A 22,930-nucleotide genomic window follows, 5' to 3' on the forward strand; every position below is an offset into this window, starting at 1 on the left:
TGTTTATGAATTACAACTCAAACGGTAAGTTTATGTCAAATTTAACTAAACTCTGCTCAATCCAGTCAAAATATTTTCATTACGCTGAATGTATACTTTTCTGAAAAACCCGAATAGAAACCAACTCAAGTCGGTTCAGTCAATTGGATCACACAAACTAAAGCATTTTCTGAACTTTCTAAAAAAAATTGATAAATAATTAAAAAATATCAAATCCACCGAATGAGTCAGAATTTTAAAATAAACAATCATTACCTGAACAAAAACATGAGTCGAGTCAAACTTAAATAACACCAAAATTCAAACCTAACATGTTCTAAGTTAAGTAAAAATCCACGGTTTTTTTGTGTTGTGGGAAAAAAAAAATAGACAAAAAAACAACTAAAAAGAAAAGAAACTAGTGTAGGGAACAAAGATCCTCCCTGTACACTTGAAACACAAAATCTAGAAGACTCTTCCATACTACATGTTCAGCCCTCAACCTAACTCCCCCAACTTGCAAGGACATGAGTTATTTGATTAATCTCTCTTGATATTTCAATAAATGTAATTCTTCAATCTCTTTCCACCAAATCTTTGATATTATTGATTATATTTCTATGTTTATGAACAAAATTCTTCTCTCAATTAGTTCGTTCAATCATAAACACCGCACTAATATAATCTAACTCCCACCCCACTTGTTTGTAGTAATTTCAATAACGACATAATTCAAACTTAAAACTCGATGCCTAATACTACTTAAAGATTCTATACATAATACTTCAAATCCACCACTAGACCAAGTGGCTATTCAACAAGATACTTGAAACTGTAAACACATTATGAAATCCATGAACAGCCCTATACTTCGGTAGTAATTTATCGTTTATTTTCCCCGATTACAACCACAAACTTGGATGAAATTAAATAATTATCCTTTAATAAATGATTATACGATTATGTACACGAGTAAAATTTATAGAGTAAGGGGGCAATAGCCGCTTGAGAATTGAAAACTTACTAAAATTTTACCCATATTGTGTCAAACCAATTCTCCAAATCTTATAGTAATTGTATGCTTTGAGAACCAGCCCTACTTGAACATATGATCCGTGCAGTAAATTGGCATTGAATATAATTGGAAAAGTGAATTGTTCTATCATGTAATTGAGTTCTATCAGTTACATCTGAATCAAAGATGGGGGAAAAAAAACAGGAATTTAACAAAGAAATGAAAATTAGGATACAAAATTAACAAAAGAAAATGCTGAAGTGGAGTCCCTGCTGACTGTCTAATGTGATCAGATGCCTCAGTGAAATCTTAATGGTACAATTCTGCTACAACCCTTCTCTTTACTTCTAACCTTCTCCATTCTTTTTTTTTTTTTTTCTCAACCCTCTCAAAACATCTTTTTCCTTCTTTTTTTTTTTGGCCATTGCCATTACTTCCCATGTACAGATACAAGAATGACTACAATGTCTTATGTGTTCATGATGGAATTTTACTGTGTCAGAAACTTGTATATTACCTCCTTGGTTCAATATATCACAACACGAATCAGGCCAGGCTGTGGTTCAGTGAAATCAAGGCCTTCTTCTTCGAGTAGATAACGCTGTACAGCTATTGGAAGCCTCGCGGGAGTGCGCGAGCCCCGGGTATGGTGGCCAGTGCCGACACAGATGTAGACCTGTAGACGCTGCTCGGCAGCTCTAGCCGTGGTTCTTAGCACACTCAGTTCATGTCTCAGCACATGAATGGCTTCACTTACATGCAGGCCATGTAAGTCTATCATTCTCTGGTGCCCTCTTCCATTAGCCTGCATTTCTGGAGCAACAGGGTTCCTGAATAATCAAACATTCACAATGACTACAGCACAATCCAAGGGACAATGAGAACGAGTATTAACTCATTCGACGATATATCATTCCAGAAAGAAACTGTTTGGAATCCTCTATTGGTGAAATGATGGAATAGTAGCTTGTAGAAGTTTGGACACTAGATTTCGCCGAAGAAAGTGGTACACTCATTCTTTTTTCCATAAACATGATCCACCCAATGTCTTAAAATTGAAAATCAAAGATTAATTTATCCTTACATAACGTTACTATTGCTTGCCAAATACTATTTTAATACTAAAAATTGAAGCTGGGAGCACTAGGTTGATCCCCCATGTCCCAGGACAGTGGTACACTCAACATTTTATCTGCAAGCCATTACTTATGGTTTTAACCGCTCAAATTGTTTTACACCTCCCACAACCAATGTGAAACCATCATACCTCAATGGGCAGAAGTAAGCAAAGAAAAACCCATTGCAAGTATGAAGAGAAACAAGTAAAAGGTAAAAACATGAATAAAAAAGAAACAAAGATCCAGCCCGTCAAAAGAAAGTTCCCATCCTATAATTATATGCAGGTTGTGCAGGGGCCAAAAAATATTAGTGCTGCTGAAACTTAAAAATGAAGCAGACAATTGACTAGTTACGGTTCAATCTCTTTGCCAAATTGATGGTTACAGCACCACTCGACTAATTAAAACAGATCTCATAACCAGTCAAGTTCTATTTGAGTTGAGCAATTCATCTGGTTGAAAGAACACTAACACAATTTAAAAATAAAGGTTTTCTTCATATATATTTAATGTTTATATGTTTATATATATTTTATTTAAATTATTCTTATTATGTCCTTCACATCAACCGATTGGTTTAAATTGATAAACCTGAATCAAAAGTATGACGAGTTCATGTAGTCTGGTTTTAACAGTGTGTCATTGTGACAACATACAAATTGTGCTTTTTACAAAAGGTTACATGAATAGGACGAGTGATAGAAGTGGGAACAACAAACCTCTGGCGGTAAATAGATTCTTGAGCTTTTCCATGAGCAGCTTTCATGTGCATGTTGTGCAGTTGCCCTTTAACACTGAGCTCTTTTGCAAGGGCCTTGTTGCCAACAAGGTAGGCTTGTCGTGCCTGTTTTTTATATTATGAAGAATTAAACTCAAGTTACAAAATTAGGATTACATCTCTTTCCCGGTTAGTGGGATAAACCAAAGCTGTTGAAACTCAAGTTACAGATACATTATCTGGACAAATTCCATTACAATGAAAAGATTAAGAAAAAATGTAATGTTGCATCAAAACAAACTAAAGAACAGATGGTTCTTGCCAGTCACACAGCATGTTCTTTGACTTGAATAGTTTGTGCATATTCAATTTGGTATCATCCTAACAGCTCCTCTATTAAATTTACTCACATTACCCAGATCCAACTTACTTTTCAAATTTATATACTAGAAAACAAAAGAAACAACATAAATTATGGACCAACTCCTAGAAAGAACATAGAAGACTAGGAGTGCAGGTAAAGCATATGTATACAAGCTAATTGTAAAGTGTGTAGGCTGTAGCCAAATCACTACACTGCATTCTCATTCAAATTCCCATTAACTTCTCCACCACTGCATGAATCAAAGACCCACCTGCTCAAAATATGCATTACGCAAACGTGCATGATCACGAGCCTCCTCCCGCAGCTCAGAATACATATTTGCTGCCATTCAAAATTGTTAAAGGAAACACGGCATAGAAAGAATTCAACTCAAAGTTGAAGCATACAAAAAAAAAAAAAAAAAAAAAAAAACTATTTACCAACTGCTTCACCAGTTTCAAGCCAAACAGGAGCTGCCCGAGCAGAACCACGGTTCTGTGATCTATCACCAAAGTTGACTCTCCCCTGTCCACCATTGTAGGCACTAGCCAAAGCATTTAAACTCCTACTTGAGCCAGTAGAAGCATCACCAGAACCATTTTTATCATATTTCCATATACCAGAATCCTGAGAAGCCAATTTCCTAACAGCCGAGGCAAAGTCAACAGAACCTCTAGATGGAATAGAAGAGCCAGATTTGAACATGAGCATGTCCTTATCAGATGATAAGTAAGGATTGCCACTTTGTTGAACATTATCTGCAGCATATTTTGCAGTATTCTGGCCATTTGATGGAGAAAGAGCTGGAAAATCCATCGCACTCAGATTGGGAGCTGACAGAGTCTTCGGACTCAGATTCTGATTGAAACTACCATCAACTTGAATCTACAAAATTGGAGGGAACAAGTAGAGATAATCAACATTAATGTCCTCGGTTATGTTAGAGAAATGAACTATTCATGAGACTTGACAATGGCATCCACAAATGAAAAACAAAAATCAATAGATATAGTTGTATTACTTTTATCATATATCAAGAAAATATTTATACCCGAAAAATTGCAAATAAAATTCCAATAGTCTCCTGATAACATGAATCATAAGCTATAAGGATTTGGGATGAGAAACCAGGAGCTGAATTGCAATAGAGTGGCCTCAACTTTATAGAATGCCATATCCTTCCTGCCAAAACAAGGCAGGGGCATTTCTCTATACATTTAGCTTCCATCCTTTCTCTTTTAATATAATACCGAAGCATACTGCAAGATATGCAGTTTTTTTACCAATAATTGCATCACAACATGCTTGGAGACAGTTATAATGCATAAATGTATCTGACAATGTATACATTTTTAAGGGATGTCACATGAAAAGAGGCTTTACAATGAACATAATTTAACCACGTGTCACTATACATGAAGATCAACCTACCTCTAACTGAGTGAGCATCTCAACAGTAAGATGCAAATCACATCCATTGGCAAAGAAAACTTCAGCAAGGCTTTCTGAAGCAAAACCAGGGAATAGAGAAGCTAAAAACTCCAAAGGGTTTAAATCAGTATCATTCACAATAGAATTTCCAGCAAAAACATCATTTAAGAATCCATGTCCAGAGTTGTCATCATAAACAAGTGCCTCTTGACCACTGTTTACATGCATGTTGGTATTCCCAATTTGCCTATCCCAAGGCTTTGCTGATGAGTTCAAAATGCTTGCTGAAGTTGGTTCTTCCCTGTAGGTTGAATTGGAAAACCTTAATTTGTCAGCAAAACTATTGCCATTAAGGTTCTGTTGAGACAAATCCTGCTGCTCATTTAATATATATCTAGTTCCCTTAGAAGGAAACATTGAGGATTCATTATCATCATGTAAAGATAAGCCTGCTAAAGAGATATTGTTAAGACCTTGGGATTCATCTTCTCCCATGACCTTGAAGTCAGGCGTGATGTCATCAGGAAGCTGACAACGCCAATACTGGTGAGCCTCATCATCGGAATTATTTGAAATGGATGATTCTGATCTATCTAAAACTGCTTTCCCAAGAGATCCAGCAGAAGTAAAACTTGCTGCTGTGTCTACCAAGCTCGTGCTTCCAGATGGCAATGATCTTAGGGAAAAAGGAACAAACTCTGCTGCATTTGGATTCAAAGATGTTGCTTTGTTTGTGGTGCTCAGTTTCGCATCTGTTTGGAATCCTTTCTTGGATAAGCTCATTATTAACAAGAATATGGACAAAATGACTAAAACACAAATGGATCTTAAAATCAGTAACACAAAAGTTCCAGACAGCTTCAGCCAAACCCTGTAAAATGATTCAATTTGGTCATACTAGTAGTTGAGGAAGCAGGCTATTGTCAAAATAAAAAAAGAACAATAAATTCCAAGAAGTGTCATGCATCATGTACTAGACAGATGAATTCAATAATATCCTAGATCATACGATACATGTGAACAAATAAACAACTCAATATCGAATTCCAGTTAAAACGATTAATACTCTCAAATCAACAGAGAATTTATCCATTAGCATACATAAAAATAAAACATCTGTAACTAGGTTGATTATCACTGCAAGCAACTAAAGGATGACCATTTTCAAAACTGAAACTTGGAAGTGAATCCCATAAGCTTAATTGGACAACAGAGCGACTGTGTATGAATTATAGACACAACTGTTTACTAATTATATGTATACCAAAAATGCATTGGAAAACAGAGACCAATTTCACACCAAGTCAGAAAAAGCGGGATACAGGTTAAAAAACCCTAATTTTTTCAGGAACAAATAATTGATAGTGTTAAGCAGTTTCTAAGACAAAGTAAACAATTGAAAAAATTGTTCAATTGTAGCCACACAGAAAGCCTATTAAAACCCAACAAAACATGCAGGAATCTCAAACCTTATCATAGGAACAACAAAAAAAAAAACAAGCTGAAGACAAAAAAAAAAAAAAAAAAAAAAAAAAGTCAAAGCGTAAGCACAACAATAACACAACCTTCCATTATGAAAGCCAAAACCTTTATGAGATCTTGAGCAATTCAACCCCTTACGGAATCAGAAGAAAACAAAAAATAAAAACCCAATAAGTACAATTAATCAAACATAACAAAAGCTGGCAATTAAAGAAAAAACACAGAAATTTAACGAGATGGGTAAGTTAAAGATCTGAAATTTATTGAAAGTGAGAAAGAAAAAACCATACCTTTGCGAATCAAATCAAAGGGATCCATGGGGGAGGATGGCATGAGATCAGAGGGGTAAGAGAGGGAGAAAAAGTGAAGCAAAGTTTTTATTTTTATTTTTTTTCTGGAAATTAGAGCTTGGAACTATCTCTCTCTAGTATTGTTATCTCAGTTATCAGTTTGTGTTTTTCTTTTCTTTTCTTTCTGTTTTCTCTTTCTCTCTCTTATTGCTTAGTTATTTGGTTGAAGCTAATACCAGCACCACCACCACAAAAATACTAAAGAAGACACCCAACCTTTCGCCGCTCGATTTGACCCCTATCTCTCTCTAAAACTTTCTCTCTCTATATGTGTCGAGAGTCTCTTTCTCTGACCCTCTTAACTCTGCACTGTTTATAATTAATTAGTATCCATGATTGGGATTTGGGAAAGAAAAAACGGTGGCGCAACCCTTTTTACTATACTTTTACTGCATTTATAGTATTTTATTAGACAGATGCATTATTATTTTTTAAATAATAATCATACTCTTATTTAAAAATTTAAAATAAAAAGTTATTCTCTATATTAATTAAAATAGATATATTTCTTTATATATTTTCTATTTAGTATAAAAAAAATAGGTTTATTTTCATATAAAAATGATATATTAAGAAAAAGGTTTAAAAAAATTGAAGAAATTTTAGATATGGTATAGATAAATAATATTTGAATTTTGAAGATAAATAAGTTATAACTTTAGGTTTGTAGCATTTTTATGATTTGTGCATTTGAAGTATTATTTATTGGAACTATCTTTTATATTTTTGATTGTCAAGATTTTATTTTTTAAATCAATCTCTATATATTAAATAAGAATATCAATTTTGTATAAGACAATTTAAATAAAAAAAATCGACGAAAGAATTTTTTTAAAAAAATAAATTTAATTTAATTTAATTTTTTATTTTAATTATTTGAAATTAAATTTTATATTTTTAAAATAAATTATTAATAAATAAAAATAATATTATATTATAATATAAATTTTATCTCAAATTTAAAATATAATTTATATGTTTTAAAATATCTATTTATATACATTTTAAATATAATTTATACATTTAAACATGATAATTATTTGTATATAATCTATTATAAAATTTATTTATATATATTAAACATTTAATATGTACATTCCATAAATTAAAATATAATTTTTTAATTTTAGACTCTGAAGTATTCTGAATTCATAAATTTATAAATTATCATTAATTTTTGTGACACCCTCTACCTTATATACATAATTATACAATAAATAGAGATAAATAAAAACCTTCATAAATAAAATCCAAGTCTCTAACTACATAAGGGTAAAGAGCTCACATTCACAAATCATAAATTATAGTTTAATGCAGAAATTGCAACAAAAAAAAAGTCAAGGTCTTCTAAGCAATTTAACAAGAGTAACATTCTAAATTAGTCCTAACTAAGTCCCGATGCCACATGTCCTATCAGAGCACACTCCACAATGAGACTTAAACCTCATCACCAACATCTTCATGTTGATGATCACCTGCAACACAATAAAAATGCACATGGAGCAACAAGAAAGTGAGAAACATCTCACTCTGATTTAGATGTAGAAATAAATGTTAGGCAACACACACACATTCATAACCAAGCACAACTCTCAAGTTAATGAAGTTATAAATACATTATAATAGATGCACGTTCACTTATCATGCAATTGAAGTTAGATGAAAAACACATAGAAGGGGGGTTGAATATGTGTGTGTGTGAACAAAGGAATTTTAAAACTCGTTTTCGCAGAGAAGCTATTTTTTGTCCAGTAAAAATTATTTTGATTGCTTGGAAAGACTGTGCAAAGTTAGTTTAACAAAAGATTTTGCATCTGAAGATTTACTGTCTTCACAGGGAAAATACTTCTTAAACAAAAACTGCTCTTTAAGATAATAAATTAAACAAGTGTGGTTTTCGTCTGAAGATAGTTGTAATGAACAATAAGAATTGGATGAAGTTTTCAGTATGATAAATCAGCTAAATGAAACTGCGTTTCAAACATAGAAAAGTAGTGCAAGGATTTTTATACTGGTTCGCTCAAACTAAGCTACGTCCAGTCTCCTTCAAATGAAGGGTTCCACTAGATATTCAATATAGTACAAGCATTATCACCACTTTTGGTTTGCCGAGTATTATCGACCACTTATGGCCCGCCAACTTCACTTGTCAGCGCTAGTATTCTTTGATCAGCCTCTTCAGGCTCGCAGTGAGTATTCTCGACCACTCCTGGTCCCAAGTATTCTCAACCACTCCCGGTTGGTTAATAGCACTAGTATTCTTTGTTCAACCTCTTTAGGCTCTCAGATAGTATTCTCGACCACTCTTGGTCCCGAGTATTCTCAACCACTCCTGGTTGGCTAGCTTCACTCACTAGCTCTAGTATTCTTTGTTCAACCTCTTCAGGCTCTTAGTGAGTATTTTTGACCACTCTTGGTCTCGAGTATTCTTAATCACTCCTGGTTGGCTATTAGTACTTGTATTCTTTGTTCAGCCTCTTCAAGCTCTCAGTTAGGATTGTCGACCACTCCTGGCCCACTAACTTCACTCATTAGCGCTAGTATTCTTTGATCAGCCACTCCTGGCTTTCAATGAGGATTCTTTGACAAGCTTCTCCAGGCTTTTACAAGTATTATTTCCCTAGCCTCTTCAGGCTTTACAAATGTATGATAGATGATTTGATTTGAGTGTTTGGTTTACTTTCACAAAGAGGATACAAAAGTTTCTACACTCACTAAGGTTCATGTTCCTAAGTTACACTTACAACTCCTTAGTCTTCAGAGATAAATACATCATTGTAGATTTGACTCTATAAGCTCTGTCTCTGGTTTCATTTCTTCATGGGCTTGATATCACTTTTTTTCAACGCCAACGCCAACCTTTTCAGGTTTGAAGTTGTGACATATATATAGTCTTGTAAAATTTTCCCGTTGCAAGTGTCCGTTGAAGCGGATGTAGTTGTTCATGACTAGTTCGATCTTTCATTTAATGCTCAAGATCTTGCATTAAATGTTGCTTCCTGTTTATAGACATTGCGTGAAGTCTTCTACGTTTGGTAGCTGTTGTGTCTGACTTTAACTGAGACTTAGGAACCTTTTGTCCTTTTCCGGTCACGTAGCTATAGAAGCGTTGTCCTTATCTGAAAAAGTAATGTACTTTTTTTGACACATGCATGCTTTTACTTTTGCGTGCTTTTCTTTTTCTTTGTATTTTCCTTTAATCACACGATCATGTTGAGAGCTTTCGTATGGTCGTAGACGATGCCTGATTTGTCTTTTGAGACTTGATTCTTCCAATACTTGTATGGCAATCTTTGTCTGCGTCTAATAGTCAATGTGCATCTCAGGATTTGATTTTCGTCTGAGCATTTGTCATTAACGCCTTAACTTTCTTTGGTCTGGTCAGCATTGTAGATGGACAGACTTTATTTTCGTATGGAATACTTTTCAGTATGCGTTGTCTTTTGTCTGATGTATAGTTGACTTTCTTCTGATCTTTGACCAATCTTCGTCTGTGTCTTTATGTTGCGCTTTAGGTTGTCCTTGACACACCTTCGTCTGATATTTAACTTATCATCGTCTAGCACACATGTTGTATTCCATCTATCATTTGTCTTTGTTTACTCTTCGTGTGATCCTTATGCTAAGGTTTTCCTTGATTCATCTTCGTCTGATATTTGATTTATTTGTCTAGTGCACATTTCATATTTCATCTATCATTCAGCTTTGTTTTATCTGATTTTCGTTGTATGCTTTGCTTTGACTTATGGATTCGCGCTTGTCTACTTTTCTTCTTTCTTTTCACAGTATTGATGACTTCATATGCTCTTCTTATGAGTGTAGATAATATATGATGTTGTGAATAGTGGACTTCAGACGCTTTTCAATATTCTTCGTCTGGGTCTAGAATTTGAGTGTTTGTCTAGAAGATAGACTTTGACTTTTTCTTTCATTTGGTTTGACCTTTCCTTTCATCTGGTGTTTGTACGGACATCATCCGGTGCATAACCCACTTTTGTCTTGTTCTTGATTTGGCCTTGTTTGATACTTGTGTTGGCCTTTCGTCTGACTTGGGATGTATCATCTGAAGCTTGATCATTCTCCTTCTTGTGCTAGACCATTAGGCTTCATCTGATGTCTGTGCTTTCGTCTGACTTGGATCATGCTTTGTCTTGATGTTTGATCAATTTTCTTCTTGTGCTAGGCTTGGCTTCATTTGATCTTTTCATCTGATGCTTGAAGCTTTCACCCTTTATCTTGGTTCTGGTGCAGGCGGTGGCACATGCACATACTTTATTCTTCAACTTGCATGTACTTATGTTTTTCTAAAACACCAACACACTTGTTAGAAATAACAATATGTATTATATTTGTCTCATTCAAAACCTTACTGGGAATTACTTCGTTTGACTTAACAACAATAATGTCATGGAGTCAACTCATAAATGCATGCATGTGGCACCATACAGAAGTTGCATGTGACACCCTCTACCCCAACATACATATACAGTAGTTATAAAAAAAAAATTTCATCAATAAAAATCAAATTTCCAACCACGTAAGGGTAAATAGTTCACATTCATAAACTTAATCCAAATAACATGCCAGTAAAATTACAAAGAAATAAAACTGAATTTTCAAAATAATTTAATAAGAACATCTTAAACTAATCCTATCTATGTCCCGATGTCACATGGCCTATCAGAGCAAAACCTAACATAGAAGCCTAAGCTTCATCACCAACATCCTCAGCCTCACGCTGATGATCACCTGTATAATAGTCAAAGCAAAATAACACGAAAAAAAGGGAGTGAGAAACATTTCACTCTAGCTCACAATGTAGAAATGTATGTCGAATAGCCAAACACAAACAAAACAAGTATAACATAGATAAGTTAATAATAACATCACACTCATCCAAGACATAAACCATCACTTTATCATATAACATTAAAAATGCATAAGTATGGACACGGACTACATATTATCATGCATGTGGCGCTAGTAAAACATCACATGGCATATTGCCGCTAGCAATACACGAAGAGTAGTTTAGGAGTACATGCCGGGTCACACCCTCTGCGCACTCTCACTAGAAGGATATACTACCAGAGTCTCGTCGGGATAGTTAAGCCGCGCAAGATACATCCCATGCAGACAATGGGCGAGACTGGGACTTCCAAACCGAGCTATCCCCAAGGACTAATCCCCAAAGCTTTTACACTAGGGGGCCTTCTCTGGCGGTGTATTCCATATCGTACCCTTAAAACACTTATGCAAATGATGCATGTCAATCAAGACTCTATGCATTCTCATATCACATTATCATTTCTCATTCCCATATCACATTATCATGCCTCATTATCACTTTTCACATCATCTCATCATATTCACATAGTCATCACTTTTCACATCATCTCATCATATTCACATAGTCATCATTTTTCACATCATCTCATCATATTCACATAGTGTCTACAGAGCACTCAAAATCATATCAAAACTGATCTATTTTCAAAAATAAACACATATTTATACATCTCATTCAACAAGGAATACATCAGAAAAATCAGAAAGCAAAACAGAAAATATTCATATTTTGCCTGTTTCTCATAGGGTTCCCACATGAACCCACAAAGCACTCTAATTCATATCAAAACTTGTTTATTTTCAAGATTATATACATATTTACACTCAGCAAATATCAAGAAACACAACAGAAAACTCAGAAGGTAAAACAGAAAACATTTAAAATTTGCCTCTTACAATTATCAATGCATTCCCTTAGGGTTTCCCATAGGAACCCATAGACATCTCAATTCATACAATTAATTACATATAAGAAAACAATAGGCAAAACAGATACAATTGGGAAAAACCCCTCATACATAAGCATACAAAAAATGCAACAAACACAGGATTGGGGGCCAATCCCACTACCCAGCATACAATCCCACACCCAGAGCGAGGTTTCTCTCTCCCCCCTTACCTCGATAAGCAGGAGCCGAATCTTGTTGGTCGCCCCCTCTAGGTTCCCCTTCGTCTTCAGAGAGAAAGGAGGAAGAATATTAGAAAATGAAGAAACGAGTTTTAGAGAGTGAAAAACGTTCTATTTATAAGCATCAGGTTGCGGCCAGAACGGCCTGTTTCGAATCTGGAACGGCCCGTTCTGGACAAATAAAACATGTCTAAAAACCTCTCCAAGAACGGCCCGTTCCAAAACCATAACAGCCCATTCTGGGGTTTTCGAAACGACCCGTTTCAAGGTGGAACGACCGTTCTGAGCACATAGAACATGTACAAAAATCTCTCCCAAAACGGCCCGTTCCAAACCCAGAACGGCCCGTTCTGAGTCAAGACTTTGTCCTTTAAAAACACATCCGGAACGGCCCGTTCCCAAAGTGGAATGGCCCGTTCCGGGACCATGAAAATCCAGAATTTTTAAATAATAAATAAATAAATACTTATATATATATCAAATTAAAATAATCTTCATAAATACAAAAATAAATAATAATTATTTGTAGTATTAGTAGAAAAATTTGGGATGTTACATTGCACATTTCTCATCACTGGCATACTGCTACAACAACATACCTGGGGCACGTTCATTCATAAATACATGACTAGTGACCCAAGGTACACCTAGAATAGCTCAATACATCTCTAGCCTACGGCCTAAATGACACGTCTAGAATAGCTCAATACATCACTAGTGACCCAAGGTACACCTGAAATAGCTCAATACATCACTAGCATGCGGCCTAAGCAGCACACCTAGAATAGCTCAATACATCATTGGTGACCTAAGGTACACCTGGAATAGCTCAATACATCACTGGCATGCGGCCTAAGCAGCACACCTCATTTCATCACTAGCATGCAGCCTAAGTGGCACACCTAGAATAGCTTAATACATCACTAGTATGCGGCCTAAGCGGCACACCTGGATTCATATATGCACATGATGCATGTCACACATTCACTATTTCATTGACTCAACATTTCACTTATCATGTCTCATCATATCTCATATCACTTGTCACATTTCACATGTTCATAATCATTCCATAAGGTCACGCACATAAAGGTTTTCATCAAAAGATCATGTCCTTAATTATTTCTCATAGGTTTCCTATAGGAACCCACAAAGCACTCTAATTCATATCAAATCTTATCTATTTTCAAAATCAAACACATTCATACTCATAATCATACAAGGAACGCAATAGAACAGTCAAAAAAAAAAATAGAAAACATTCATAAAGTGTCTGTTTCCATGGGCAGGCAAAGGATTGGGGGTCAATCTTGTTATCAAACATATCCAATTTCAAAATTAAACACATATTCATGCTCAACATTTATCAAGGAACACAATAGAATACTCAAAATCCAAAAGAGAAAATATTCAAAATTTGTCTTTTTCTCATAGGATTTCTCGTAGGAACCCACAGAGCACTCAAATTCATATAAAAACTTATCTACTCTTGAAATTGAACACATATTCACACTTAGAATCACACAATGCAATAGAATAATTAGAAAGCAAAACAGAAAACTTTTATAAAATGTTTGTTCTTATACACATACATCATGCAAGGAATTGGGAGTCAATCCGACTACCCAACAATTATTCCCACCTTCGAGTGAAGTTTCTCACTCCTCCTTACCTTGATGAGTAAAAGACAAAGCGCATACAATTCTCTAGTGACCTCCTCATGATTTTCTTGAGTTTTCAGAGCACACGCGTAGAAAAGAAGAAGAACGTGAGAAGTGTGAAAATAACTCCTGACAACCTCCTTTCTTAAAAATAATAAAAATAAATAATAATAATATTATTATTATTTAGCAAAAGACCACTACGTCCCTTCTTCCCTTCTTACAAAATAATTAAACATATTTCCTCCTTTTAAAAATAACATAAATATAATTCTTGATAAAAACATATTTTCATAAAAATAGTCTTATAGCAAATAATCCAAATATTAACTAAAAATCATGTTTTATATTAAAATAAAGCTCATATAATTAATTAAATAACATAAAAACTCTAAAATAACTATATTAAATATCAAAATAATTTTAAAAATATTATTTATATAAATTATGAAAAATCGGGATATTACAATTTTGACTTATAACTTAAATATTGTTACTTTTTTGTCATATTGAAACAAAAATATATATTTTATTTTGATAATTAGTTAGTACTTATTTAGATATTGTTATTTGTTTGATGTGCAAAATATAAGAGATACTTCGCACATTAAGAAAGTAAAGTTCACTCATCCATGAGTGTAGAAAGTATTTAAATTACAATGAATGTGAGAGGGAGTGGTAAAAGTACAACATATAGAAAACATAAAATTATTCTTAAAAATATTTAAAAAATTAAAAGGCTAAAAAAATTCAAAAATCAAATATATAAAAGTGATACATCACAACTTTTAAAAATCTTTTTTTATTATAATATATGATAAGATTAATAGATAATTTTGTCTCCTAAATATATGATCATAAGTTCAATCTCTACTCTATATATGAAAAAATATTTGTTTAAATTGATAGGAAAATTTTGAAAGGAATAAAAATGAAAATAAAATAAAAATCATTTTTTCATTCTTCTTGTTTAATAAAATTCATTTAATTAATACCAATAGTTTAACTTATGCAATGCATAGATTAAATGTTTAATTATATAACACTAAAATTTAAAATAAATTATATATATAAATAAATACTATGTTTGAAAATAAAATTATATTTAAAATTTGAATAAATAGATATTTTTAAATATATAAATTATATTTTAAATATATGATAAGTGATTTATATTATAACATAAGATCAACTCTTATATTTATATATATATATATATAAACAATTATTTTGCACGTGAGTATTTTTTAAAAAATTTCTCTGACGATAAATTTTTTTAGCAATGTTTTTAACTTTATATATAATTTGATTTTTATTTATTATAATTATCTATGTTTTAAATTTTAATATCTTAAAATAAATTATTAATAAAAATAATTTTGTGCTATAATATAAATTATTTATTGAATATTTAAAATATAATTTATATATTTAAAATATCTATTTATTCAAATTTTAAATATAATTTATATATTTAGACACACTATTTATTTCAAATACATAATTTATTTTAAATTTTAGTTAGATAAAATAAACATTTGTACAAGCTAAAATATTATTTATTTTATTTATTGATAATTAATTTTAAAATATTAAAAGTTTATTTATAAATAGTTATAACAAATAAATTGAATTAGGTGTGAAATTAGAAAAACTCTAAAAATCCTCTCATCAAAAAAGATTTTCTAAAATTGCTCTCATACAATTTAACAATTTGTGTTTTATATATAAGAATTGATTATAAATCTTTTATATTCATGATATATACGTATTAAATTTTTTATAATGCTTCAAATAATTCAGATTAACAAACTTTGTTGTAAAAATTAAAAGAAAAAAAAAGGATTAACTAGTTCTACAAACAAATCTTATAGTACTAAAAGTAATCATGTCAAAATAGGTTAATCCATCTAGTTTAGACTCAATTCGATCTCAATTCCCTAAAAAGAGGGTTAGATTATGTAGGGTGAAGCCAAAATAAGTTGATTGGCTTGGACTGCGCTAATTAAGTATGAGTTGGCAGGTCAGCAAGTCAAAAAATTAAAAAGAATGAAAAAAAAATTACATATTTATTTTAAATATTTCTTTTAGTATATTTATTTCTTAATATTTAAAAAATTCACATAAATTAATGTACTTAAATAATAAAATAAATCTCAAATTATAACCAATTTAGTTTAATTTACTCTACAACAAATATCAAATATACTATATAATAAAATAAATATATAATTATAATAGTTTTTCTAATAAATTTATTACACAATAAAATTTCAAATTATTTTTAATAAAATAAATCAAATGCATAATAAATTTACAACAAATCACAATAACACATGTGACTTGATGAAACTTAATATTAAAAATAATAAATAAAAATTAAGCAAGTTAATAAGTTAATCTATCTCAAACCGTCACTTAATCCGATGAATTCACAAATTAGGAAGGTGAAACACAAAGATTAAAATATCTAATCCAATCCATATTTTTTAAGAGACACTAGACACACGTTAATCCATTTTATCATCCTAACAAAAGTAATTTTCATTGAACTTTTTAATATTATTAATTCATTAACTAATATATTTGAAGACACCTTACTAGGATTTTTTTTCTTCTTCTTTTTATTCGTACTCCTTGCATTAGACAAACGTGTAGCAACCAACAACTTAAAACAGGAGACGATGCATTGTCTAGATTCTAATGAACCACCGAAGCATAAAGCCATGTGTATCTAAAATTATTTGTCCCTCCTTGAAAAGCCTAATTGCCCTAAATATTTTTTATTTTATCTTTTGTTTTTTGTGTTTGCAGATTCTATATTAATAAAGGAAAAAACCCTGAACTGAACTAACTAAACATTTCTGTTAATATTTATTTTCTTTCATCCAAGGCATGCAGTGTGCCCAAAGTTTTTTTTTTTTTTGGCTTAACTGAAATCATTAGGTGGTACTTCTTTTTTATTACCTTAATGATGAAACAAACTATATAGTTTTCGGTTTTGGTTCTCAAGTTCTTCACATTGTGTCTTCAAATTCAGATGGAACTATCTCAACTTAATAATAATTTTTCATAAGAAAGGATGAACACAAAAACAGATAAGGAAAGGGTATATGAAATGATGGCGAAGGTTTCACGTTTTATTACAGCTTTCGCTTTGTTTGCTACTTCTTCATGCATCCATGGAAATATGATTATCATTATTATCTTATAAATTATACTTAAGGAAATGAAATTTAATTCTATTCAGATCAATAACTTATTGATGGTATAAAGAGGTAATTTAGGATATAGTTAAATAATTTTGTATATTTTAATTAAAAATATATAATTATAATAAATTTAATAATGTGTCACGTGTATAAGTTGAATTGGATTAAATTGAATTTTTTTAAAAAATCTTATTTCCAACTCATACATAAACTAGTTGAGTTAAGTTTGATTTACACATTCAAAATAATTCTTAAACAATGTTGGAAACACGAGGGTCGACTTGACGTTTTCAAGTTTAATTCTTTTATGTTAAAATAATGTTTAATCAGCAAAAGTTACTTCTCGCAAATGTAAATTAGTCTTTGATTGTCAACTTTAGAATACTGCGTAGACATGTTCTTAAAAGAAAATAATAATAAAATCCGACCCAAAGCTATTGGATTGGTGTTTGATTAGTTCAAGTTACATGAACTTATAAACTTCTCTAAAAGTTGATGATTAATTTTTTATTTTTTAGTATGTTAAAAAATAGTAGAATGAAAATTTCACATCTGATAAAATTGGACATGTTGAATAATATAAAATGAGAAAGACTCATCAACTTGATATCAAGCACCTAAAAACTATTAAACAAGAAGTCAATGACATTGTGTAACACCCCTCAGATTTGATGTCCCAAGGACTCCACTTCACATGGTGACAGTTCACACAACTCTTTGTTGGTCAAAATCTTTCACCGATTAGAATCGTTAGTAGGTATTCCTTTCTAAGATATTTGTATGCTTTTGAAGATCAATGACTGATCCCACAAACCAACATTAGGCTTTTCAATGTATCTTGTCTTTACTCATGCTTTCTAGGAAACTTACCAAAACGTCACTCATTCCTAAATTACTCCAAATCAAATACACTCAATTATAAAGTTCTTTTATGATGAGCTATCAAAAAATAGATACATCTTGTTGGTATAAGTAGTACAAATAAATTAATTCCTTTAAGTCATTCTCAACTGTACAAATCTTTGGATCCCTCACATTCTAGTGTGTCGGACTATTACAAGTCCATGAACTTCTGCGTGGTTCATCCTTGAACCACACCATATTGGGGGAGAATACTTACTTTGATACCATTTGTGACACCCCCCATATTTGAAATCTCAGCAGCTTCATTCGACGACACATCACACGATAATACTTCACACAATTCCTCATTAGTTAGAACCTTGCACTCGTTAAAATCCTTCATAGGTGACCCTTTCTGAAATGTTTGTCCACTTTTTAGGATCAATGATTGGCCCTACAAACCAACACTAGATTTTTCAATAATATTTTGTTTTCACTCACATGCTTTCTAGGAAACTTTCCAAAATGTTACTTATTCCTAAATTGTTCCAAGCTAAACACATTTAACTATGGAGTTTTTCTTTTGTAATGAGGTATTGAAAAATAGATCCATCTTGTTAGTATAAGTAGTACAAATTAATTCTTTTAAGTCATCTTTAACCATATACTCTCGCACTTGTACAAATTTTTAGCGTGACTAGACTATTACACATTATCTACTAAGTGAATTTTGGTTAGAGGAGGTTAAACTTTTAGGACATGTGATTTCCAAAGATGGAATATTTGTACATCCATCCAAAGTAGAAGCAGTTCTGTGATGGGAACCACCAAAGACGATGATAGAAATTAGTAGTTTTTTGGGTTTGGCAGGATATTACAAACGATTCATCGAAAGGTTTTCTAAAATAGTCATGTCTTTAACTCAACTCACTAAGAAATGACAACTTTTTGAGTGGACAGAAAAATGTGAGAATAGTTTCCAAGAACTCAAGAAAAGATTAACCACTACACCAGTTTTAACCTTACCCAATCCTAATGGACAATTTGTCATATTCTATGATGCCTCAAAAATGGGATTAGGGTGCGTTCTTATGCAAGACAGAAGGGTAGTAACATAAACTTCTAGAAAATTGAGAGCTCATGAAAAGAATTACCCAACTCATGATCTAGAACTAGTTGTCATTGTTTTTGCACTCAAGATATGGAGACATTATGTGAATGGTAGTAAGTTTGATGTTTTTATTGATCATACGAGTTTAAAATATTTGTTTGATCAAAAGAAATTAAACATGAGACAAAGAAGGTGGATGAAATTTTTGAAAGATTATGATTTTTGAATTGCATTATCATCCAGGAAAAAGCCAATGTTGTGGCTGATGCATTGAGTAGAAAATCCTTACATATTTCTTCATTAATGATTCATGAGATGAACTTAATAGAAAACTTTAGAGATATGAGTATGTCGACTGTAGTAAGTCAGGATAGATTACAATTGCATGCAATTCAGATTACTAGTGACTTACATAGATAAATCTACGAGGCTCAAGTAGTTGATAAATTCATTCAAAAGAAAAATAGATTGTTGGGAGAAAAGAAGGATGAAAAGTTTAACATAGATCAAAAGGGAGTTTTAAGATTTAATGATAGAGTGTGTGTGCCTAATGATTTAGAAATTAAGAAAATAATCTTAGGTGAAGCACATAAGAGCAAGTTGAGAATACACCCCGGTGCAACAAAAATGTATCAGGATCTTAAGAGAATGTTTTGATGGCCTAAATGAAAAAGGAAATAGCACGATATGTAGCTACATGTTTGATTTGTCAAAAGGCCAAGATAGAACACCAAAAGCTAGTAGAAATGCTGCAATCCTTAGATATACCTGAATGAAAATGGGATAGTATAGCAATGGATTTTGTAGTTGGTTTACCACGAATAGTGCATAAATTTGATTCCATATAGGTTATTGTGGATAGAATAAAAAAATCTGCTCACTTCTTGCCCATTAACATTAGGTATTCATTGGAAAAAAATTGACTGAATTATACATAAGAGAGATTGTAAGGTTGCATGGTATACCATCTAGCATAATATTTGATAGAGACCCTAGATTTACTTATAGATTTTGGAGAAGTTTACATCAAGCTTTGGGAACTAAGCTCCGCCTTATCTTAGCATATTATCCTTAAATCGATGGACAGTCAGAAAAGGACTATACAATCTTTAAAAGATTTGTTGAGAGCTATTGTGCTAGAAGATTATGGTAGTTGGGATACATATTTGCCTTTGATTGAATTCACTTATAATAACAGTTTTCATTCTAGCATGGGTATGACACCTTATGAAGCTCTATAAGGGAGGAAGTGCAGAACTCCTTTAAGGTTGCATGGTGTACCATCTAGCATAATATCTGATAGAGACCCTAGATTTACTTATAGATTTTGGACAAGTTTACATCAAGCTTTGGGAACTAAGCTCCGCCTTATCTTAGCATATTATCCTTAAATCAATGGACAATCAGAAAGGACTATACAATCTTTGAAAGATTAGTTGAGAGCTTGTGTGCTAGAAGATTCTGGTAGTTGGGATAAATATTTGCCTTTGATTGAATTCACTTATAATAACAGTTTCCATTCTAGCATGGGTATGGCACCTTATGAAGCTCTATATGGGAGAAAGTGCAGAACTCATTTATGTTGGTTTAAAACTGGAGAAAATTTAATCTTGGGTCCTGAAATGGTGCAACAAACCACGGAGAAAATAAAAATGATTGAAGAAAAATTAAGAATGACTTGGAGCAAACAAAGAAGTTATGCTGATAAGAAAAAAAAACCTCTTAAATTTTAGGAAGGTGATCATGTATTTTTGAAAGTTACACCAACAACTAGAATTGGTAGAGTAATGAAATCCAAGAAACTTGCTCCTCGATTTATTGGTCCTTACCAAATCCTCAGAAAAATAGGCCCTGTTGCTTACCAAATTTCTTTACCTCCTTTTCTTTCTAATCTTCACAATGTCTTTCATGTGTCTCAATTAAGAAAAATATATTTTCGATCTTTCTCATGTAATAATGTCTTATACAGTACAATTAAAGGATAACCGTACATTTGAAACAATGCATGTAGAGATCATAGACAAGAGACTTAAGCAGTTGAGAGGCAAACAGATTTCACTAGTAAAAGTCATTTGGAATAATGATACTAGAGATGCTACGTGGGAATTGGAAGAAAATATTACGGAAAGTTATCATCATTTATTTTAAGCAATAAAAATTTTGAGGATGAAATTTCTGTTAGTAGGGGAGAATTGTAATATTTCGAACCTTTGATACAATATTATAATATACTCAATTTATTATTATTATTATTATTATTATTATTATTATTATCTTTTTTTATAATAATCTAAATTTTTAGTTATTATATTTGAAAAATAAATAGAAATATAATGTTTTATTTTTAATACTATAAATTTTTTATTGAGATATATAAAAATTCAATTACATTATAATTTTTTTTAAAATCTAAATCTTTTTAGAATATCACTTTAATTGTATTAATGAAGTATATAGATATTCAAATAATTATTCCTTATATTTATATAAAAAGAAAGAAATTATATAAAAAAAATTTAAAAATCTGCAACAGATAAAAGTAGAATGGTATGTAATTGTAAATTTGTTTCCACCACCAATGTAAATATTATAGTAGAAGTAGAAAATATATAGTATGTAAATAAGTATGTTATTGTAAATATTTTAGAATGGTATGTGATGTAAATATGAGTTAACTATATGTATATAAGTTCATAAAATCTTCTTTGTCTTTATGAAAAATATTATTAATGTTATAATTGCGTTAATAATTTATAAGAAATATATATTTAGTATTAAATTTAAGAATTATAAAAATAGGCATTACAAGAAGGAATTGATGTGTAAGAATTATATTGATGTACGCTGTGTTGAGTTGTTATGATTAATATATTGAGATATAATGATACATTGAAATGTTGGAGTGTGATGATATGTACATAATATGATGAATACTATAATGAGATATGATGAATAAGTCCAATGTTGTGGACTAGCACTCAAGGAGTTGAATATTGCATATTATTTTGGTGTTTAAGTGTATTGAGTTCATATATTTATGCTTTGTTACATGGGATAATGCGAGTCTATGTAGGTGGGATATCATTGATCATCTACTTGTGTCCCGAGAGTATTATGGTAAGAAAACTTTTAACGGGAATAAAAGGCTACCATGACTAGTTGTAACACTTTGACATGACCTTGATAGACATCTCCTAATAAGGTGGTTCGGGAGGGATCACTATTGATGGATGGTCCTTATACTATTCGATGGGGTGGTCCTGTTCCATTACTCTTAAGCTATTTTGTACACTCAATGATAATGAGGAGATGGGTACCACATGCATGTAGAGTTAGGAGCATACATCTCACGAGTCTCACTTGATGAATATGTTATGTGTGTGAATGATGGAATGATGGTGATAGATGAAATGTGATTATTAAATTATTATTAATATTTTATGAGAGAATTGATGAAGGTGTGTGATATATACCACATATATATTCAACACTTACCTAAGAAATCAACACACTTTCATTAGGCAACTCACACCCGACGTCATTCTCCCCGTGCTCAACATGAAATGAGATAGAGAGTCTTTGGCTTGCCCACGCTCGACATCAATCTACATGCACTTGGTGTTGATGAGGTAGAGACTCCTTGTTGCTCTCATGCTTGGCATGGCTAAA

At 31.9% G+C, this 22,930-nt stretch overlaps 1 protein-coding gene across 2 annotated transcripts; it reads right to left on the reverse strand.

Annotated features, from left to right (window-relative positions):
- Nucleotides 1-1,095: 1,095 nt before the first annotated feature.
- CID7 (CTC-interacting domain 7) lies at nt 1,096-6,755 on the reverse strand. 2 transcript variants are annotated; one of them, XM_020383481.3, is made up of 7 exons: nt 6,398-6,755; nt 6,191-6,240; nt 4,626-5,496; nt 3,635-4,079; nt 3,466-3,536; nt 2,832-2,956; nt 1,096-1,824 (listed from the first exon to the last, which is right to left on the reverse strand). In XM_020383481.3, exons 3-7 carry the CDS (start codon nt 5,406-5,408, stop codon nt 1,521-1,523), a joined length of 1,728 nt encoding a protein of 575 aa, XP_020239070.1. In that variant the 5' UTR covers nt 5,409-5,496; nt 6,191-6,240; nt 6,398-6,755; the 3' UTR covers nt 1,096-1,520. The 2 variants fall into 2 exon arrangements, with proteins under 2 accessions (XP_020239070.1, XP_020239069.1); XM_020383480.3 differs by lacking the exon at nt 6,191-6,240.
- Between the last annotated feature and the right edge of the window lie 16,175 nt (nt 6,756-22,930).

This window comes from Cajanus cajan, chromosome 9, assembly GCF_000230855.2.
Source record: "Cajanus cajan strain Asha chromosome 9, NIPB_CcT2T_4, whole genome shotgun sequence".
NCBI lineage: Eukaryota > Viridiplantae > Streptophyta > Magnoliopsida > Fabales > Fabaceae > Cajanus > Cajanus cajan.